Source organism: Coturnix japonica, chromosome 1 (genome assembly GCF_054131305.1).
Source record: "Coturnix japonica strain WE chromosome 1, WE-NBRP24, whole genome shotgun sequence".
Taxonomy (NCBI): Eukaryota; Metazoa; Chordata; class Aves; order Galliformes; family Phasianidae; genus Coturnix; species Coturnix japonica.
The window spans coordinates 31,441,305-31,447,797 of NC_140663.1; the positions used below are offsets into that span (position 1 = coordinate 31,441,305).

A 6,493-nucleotide genomic window follows, 5' to 3' on the forward strand; every position below is an offset into this window, starting at 1 on the left:
GGATATTGTAAAGAACAATGCAGGAGATCCATGACTCCTTTGGATATGAAAGAAGATCTGACAGGCTTTCATGTTAAATATGAATTCCTTCATTTGTATGGTACACAACTGAGAGGAAAAACATGCTCTTGTGAAGTCATATTTTTGTGGTGTTCTCCTCTAGCACATTTATCATTATCCTCTAGCACATTATTAATGAAGCAAAACTGGGAATGGTTGGTTCCGCACATTATCTTAAGCACCCTGCAGAAGTAGTCTTACAGACTCGCACTGGGTACTGAAGGCTCAGGGAAGATTCAACATGATGTGCCTGAGCAACATCCTGTCCCCCAAACTGCCAGCTATTTGAGCCAGTTTTGATAGGGCACCAGAAGGAATACATCTGATGGCACAGAGCAGGGAATGGCATGTTGTATGGCTATGGGCAGTTGGGGCAGGGTGGATGGGCAAATTCATCTGTTGGATGTATAGCAGTTGCCCTTAACTGTTTTTGGTGGAACCCTTTGGAAAGGAGTGGAAAGAGGTAGAGATTTCAGTTTGTAGACTGATAAAACAGGGAATTTCCCTTTGAGATCCTAACCGGTTCTGGCTATAAATTTATGCAGGAGGAGCAGGGAGACTCACTGTCTCACTGTTAGTGCCTAATGAAACTTGGACTTGTTCCTTTTCCTCCCTTCATGCAGAAGCTGCTGCATCTGTCTTTGCTTCCCTGGACGACAGCTGTTTGTTCCCTTTTTAGAAACACCTCGTGTAACACCACATACACAGAAAGATACACTGCTTATGTTAAATGTGTACAAAGGCTTCTCATGCATAGTCCATGAACTGGAGAAATCCCACAGCATTACATCACTTGTGTGTCGCAAGCACATGGCTGTGATGAATACAAACAAGAACAGCTGTTTCCTTCAAAATCAGTTCAAGTCTCCAGGATTACTGAGTCACTTCGTTATGACTAAAATGGGGGCATGAATGAGGGTGTCTTACACCAGGGGAGACACCTGGGCACAAGGGAGTAGAAAAGGCTGCAACAATTACAGAGAAACCCATTAGGTTTATTGCAACTAAACTTTGGTCACGGTGATGTGTTACTGCTTCAGCTTACAGATTTGGCTTGGTATGAACTAGAAGTCTCATGTTGGCAGGAATCCCAAAGAAAGCCTGCCCTGTTCCCAGTCAACTCAGCCAGTCTGCCCCTAGATTGTTTATTTGGTAGCACCCTTGGAACCCGAAAATTGGAAAGTCCCACAAACTCCCCTCCTCAAGCCCAAGACTCTGGGACTATCCAAATCCATTCCCAGACCTTGGGTGGAGTGAAGAAACTGAAACCTTCATCAACCTGTGTAGGGTTGTCTTTTGTGACAACATCAAGAAAAACTGGAATTCTACTTTTTCATAGAGATTCTGGTGAATAAATGCACAAGCACACTTAATTAATTTCTTCTTTTCTTTATTTAATATCCAAATGTTAAGGAACTTTCGTTGTGAAATCCAAAGTGTTAAATAATACTCAAATATAAAAATACAGTCCTTGAGATAAAATCTTCCATACTGCTACTTCCAAATAAATAAACTGATGTCAGAGACACTTAGATGATTCAATACAAAAAAAAGTACAGAGACGTTCATAGTAAGTGCATTGAAGTTAAGTCAGTGCAATAGAACTTGTCACATTTCCTGGAGCTGCCAAGTATCCTGGCCTCTCAGTTGCTTCAGTGCATAATAATAATAATTATCAACAATAAACCACCCAGATCCCAGTTCAGAAAAGTGCTTCAGCATTTTCTCACCTTAAAGCTCATCTATTTCCATGATTTGGATTTAGATATGCTTAGAGCTGAGCAGATGTGAATGGGCTTTCCTGAGTACAGTATCAACGTCAATTCAGTATTTCCACACAGAAACTTGGTAAACATCACCTCGTTCAGTATTTTCAGGTCAACAAACATACAGCAGATAGACAGGATTTTAAGACAAAATCTTTTCTTGCATAGCAGTAGGAGGTATAAATACTTTCATTGTTGTTGTTGTTGTTTATTTTAATATAAATAATTATTTAAAATACTTAAATATTAATAAATAAACATATAAAAGCTCAGTTTAAAAAAATTAAAAAATAAACATTGTGCATTGTCAAATTTAAAATAGGTGAGCACAAAAGGTCATAAGATGCCATTAGCAACTGCATCTCCTCAGACACTGGCTCCTTTTCCTTTTAGAACTCGGAGGATCCACCAGCTTCTGTAAGACGCTGAACAGCTCATTCGCGGCTTTGCGCTGGATTCTCAAGTCATTCATCTGTTTTGGGCAAGAAACAGAAAATACAAAGGTCACACTGAGAGCTATATTTATTTACTGATTCCACCCTTCAGGCTTAACTGCTAATGACACAGAAGAGAAACTTTCGGTTATTCTACCATCCGATTCCTGAAACTAAGAACCGCTTTTTCACAGATTTTTGTGTTCTGCCTTCTCTGTTACTTTGCAGTGTAACACACCAAGCACATGCTGTGCAACAGAGGCACTCTGTGATCATTGCTGGTTTGTGACACCGCTTGCGGTACGCACCAGCTGCCAGCTCCTCCAGAGCACAGGGATCAGCAGAAGTTGGTGGCTCACACCGCAAGCATTCATCCAACAAGCTGGGTGACCCAGAATCCACAGAGATGTGCCAGGCACAACTTCCCAACCCGATTTCTAATCACCAGGAGCAACTGCCAGTGCCTCTGTGCCAGACACTGGCAAGGCCCAGGGTCAGCAGCCCCAGTGAAAACATCATACTTTCCAGCCCAAGTGGAGCCAGCCAGGGGTTACCAGGTATGTTACCAAACCAACGCTGCCCTGCTTCAGGACTCTAAACTGGAAAACACAAGGTCACGAGTGCCTTGGAGGCAGACAAAGAGCCTTACCTGAAGCTTTGCCAGGTCCATGATATCTTTCACCTTCTTTGTGCCATCATTAAGGTTGTTTTTCAGAGTATAGAGCTCCTCAGATATGTGTTTAATGTGCGGCTTTGACTTGTCAGTGTTTTCAAGCATTTCCAAGTACATTGAAACAATCTGGCTCAGTATGATCCTTTTTTCATTTCTCTGTTGAAGAATACATTCAAAAAGAAAGGTCTGTGAATGACCATAGAGAGGAAAATGAAGGAAACTAAAATCGAGGGTCCTCTGCCACTGGTGATGGCATGACAAAGAAGATGCTGTAAGTCATCTCCTGGGCTTGGCTGTACCTCAGGATAAATTCATGGTGCAGCACAAAGCACACTGAACTTTAAGAGATGCATTTTTATGGAGGCTGATTTCTCATATCCAAGCTACTGAAGCCACCTCTGCTTATGTTCTCTCTGCCCAGGCTGGTTGCATTGGCCTCAAAGCTGCTTTTTACCAGAAGTGCCCTTCAGAGCACATGAGATGTTTTGTCACATCTGATTCTGACTCACCTCTGTCCAATTCTTCAGTTTCTCTACAATAATAGGTCCACCATCAGCTACATCTGAATGACTTGAGTTCTACAACAGAGAACATAAGCATCTGTTATACAAACACTATTTATTACAGGGTAAATAGTATTCTCCATTCTAACTAACAGTAAAAAGCACAGAAGTGATTTTTGCACCATTAATGTGTAATTATTGCAATGCTTTGGCTTCTGAGCTACTTTGCAAAGGAATTATCTAAAGCACTAAATCACATTGGATGACTATATAGCAACAAAAACCCCATTAGTCTTCTTCGCAATTAAATCTTCTGATACAGCTCATGAGAACAGAGCCTTTTACCACCATATTTTACCGACTGTTCTGTCAGTTTTGTTATTGACAGCTGAGAACTAAATTATTAAGCCAAGCAGCTGGCTTGGCATTGTCAGATCCGGTAGCACCTCTAGGCTCAAATTCACCCTGTCTCGGTAAAATCTCATGTGGAACAAAGAGAAATTAGCAATAAAACTATACTATAAAACTATCATTTGTAAAACTGGAGAATAGCCCAGTAGCCCACAGTCAGACATGGGGATATGTAAGAGGCTACCATATGGTATGGGGATATGTGGGCTACCAAGAGGCTTGCAGGGTCAGAGTTTAACCATCAGGTGTTAGCCACACACTGTGGTAGGCTCTAGGAAACAAACAATACAATTCTCCCAGCAAGGAAGGGCAAACTTAATCATTTCCTTTTCTATGTTTTGTCTTTCTTTTTATACACAACAGCTGCTATTTCCTTTTTCGTCTGCTTGGTAATTTAAATACCGTGAGTGTAATGGGAAAGCTTGCAGGCTGACAGTAAGCCGACAAGCTGATAGGCTCCTGGTGCTGAGCACTTTGCTGAAGCCAACTCTGCATCTCTGAAGAGTGGCAAGCATCTGCTGCTGACTGCAGCTTTTAATTTCTCTGCCAGGAGCTCACCACCACTCAAGATCTCTCAGACCAAGTTATGTATGTTCTAGTATGAATGTCTCTTAGCTGCACTAATGATGAATTTAGGATGTAAGGTTGATGCTACATCTGGCCTCATAGCAATTTGGAATAATAAAGTATTACACCCTGTCTCTGAGGTGATTCTTTGACTACTATATCTCAACTTTCATATGCACAAAATTCTGAAAAATCAGAGCTGGAAATAGGAGCAGACTCTTGCTATGACTTTCATGTGATTAAAGAAAATAGAAACAAAACCAACGGCATATTAAGATGAAAGAGTAAGATGAAGTGCCGCTATTGTAGATCTCTTATCTCTATGAGTAATCCCAGCTGCAGTCAGCTGTGAAATTCTTCAATGCTTCCTACTTGAAGACAGGTGAATTACTATTACAGTCATTAAGTTATCAAAATTCTGTCTGAAAAAAAAGGTACTATCACTTAACATTTCTACACCAGACTATAGTCACAGACATCAGGATGCCTGGAGGGTTGTAAAAGTGGCAGTAAATTGCATCTGAATAGAATGGAGTCTTGATTCATTCATAACAAACTGCATTAGGATTTCTTGTAATAAAATATGTCATGAATTCAAAAGCGAATAGGGCTGGGAGAAGATCTTGTGAAAGGTTTAATATCCCTTTAATAAATACAAACTGCTGCATTAACAGTCACAGTATGAAAAACTGAAAGAAAAATTGAATCATACTTGTGGGAGACCAAAAGCTGACAAAACCCAAGAAACTGACCATATTGTCGTAAAAAGGAAAAAAAGAAAAAAGAAAAAAGAAAAAGAAAAAAGATATAACAAAGATATAACAGAAAACATAATTCTATAATCATCATATACTGTATACTGATATACACTGAGACCTAGGACAAGCAGTGCTCTACAGTGCTACTGCATTTGTATCTACAGCACAAGAAGCAGAAGAAGAGAAATGCAGTAGAAGGCAATACTTACAAAGTCAGCTTTCAGTTTGTCTATATCATCTTGAAGTTGAACAAGATTTAGACTACTTGCAGTATGTCCATAATAGATCATGATGACAGACAGAACAAACAAGTTGTAAGTCTGGCAAGTCATCTTCTTGGTGATGGCTCAGTTCAACTGCTCTGATAACTTCTGGGAGATGGCAGATATAAGCTCAGTGAGCTTCAGCTTCTAATAGTTATGTGTTCTATTAGAAGAAAGTAGACAAGTGAACTTCATCTGCCTGACAGTGGTATTTATACCTGGTCTTGAAATTTTTTATTTCGTCATCACTGGCTGTGTATATTTAACCAAGATAGTGTTAGATAAGATTTTGCTACGGGCTGGTTGAGGGAATCCCTCGAAAGTGTCTTTCTTCAAGCATGGTCCTGGAAAATTTTTCAGTGGTTCATCAGAGGGTAAAATTTACGTGGCAATTTCTGAAGTTTCTTTTACCCGTGGTGGGGAAAAAGAGGGAAATTATGATACTGATTGAGAAGTATCCCTTGTGGCTCAGGCACACTCTTACAAGCTATCTGAAAAATCGTCACATGTGGTTAAAGGGTCAATATAACAGTCAACTCATTTCTGGTATTCTTTTAAAGTAACCACTGAGGCTTCTGTGGCATCTATCAGAATCATTTTAAATTTTAAATCTCCTTAGTGCTGTCCTTTAATGAAACACTATTTTCATTCTTTCCATAGTCTGAAGTCTATTCTAGCACTTTCTCATTATTTACCCCCGACTTCAAACTAGTCTTAGAGAAAAAGAGGTTCCAGCATGGATGCAATGATAGATTAAATATCCCTATGATTTTCTACTATCTCCAAAAGCAGGATATTTTCTATTCAAGGCACTCATCTGTGTCTGACAATGATTGAAATTTCTCACCTCTGTATTAAGTTCATTTATGTATGGGAAATATGTTGTTCTAAAAAGCCCAGAGAAATCAGAGAAACAGGATGATCCCCAAGTGTGTACAGACCCCTATAACACATCTGTTGATGGTTGTTGGAGATGGGGTTCTTGTGTAGGCACTGAACTCTGCTATGAGGAATATCATTAGATAAAAAAAAAAGCTCACTGTGCAGAGCTTTACAAT

The 6,493-nt window shown here is 39.9% G+C and overlaps 1 protein-coding gene across 1 annotated transcript; it reads right to left on the reverse strand.

The window, feature by feature from the left end:
* Nucleotides 1–1,433: 1,433 nt before the first annotated feature.
* On the reverse strand, nt 1,434–5,579 carry IFNG (interferon gamma). Its single transcript, XM_015855753.2, has 4 exons — nt 5,382–5,579; nt 3,443–3,511; nt 2,910–3,089; nt 1,434–2,298 (listed from the first exon to the last, which is right to left on the reverse strand). Exons 1-4 carry the CDS (start codon nt 5,502–5,504, stop codon nt 2,176–2,178), a joined length of 495 nt encoding a protein of 164 aa, XP_015711239.1. The 5' UTR covers nt 5,505–5,579; the 3' UTR covers nt 1,434–2,175.
* Nucleotides 5,580–6,493: the final 914 nt, after the last annotated feature.

Excerpts from the sequence above, each read along its gene's own strand:
- IFNG (XM_015855753.2), bottom strand. The coding sequence starts at position 5,504 with ATGACTTGCCAGACTTACAACTTGTTTGTTCTGTCTGTCATCATGATC. Across the intron at positions 3,512-5,381 it reads ACAAACTGAAAGCTGACTTT|AACTCAAGTCATTCAGATGT; the intron begins GTAAGTATTGCC and ends TCTCTGTTGTAG. Across the intron at positions 3,090-3,442 it reads AACTGAAGAATTGGACAGAG|AGAAATGAAAAAAGGATCAT; the intron begins GTGAGTCAGAAT and ends ATTCTTCAACAG.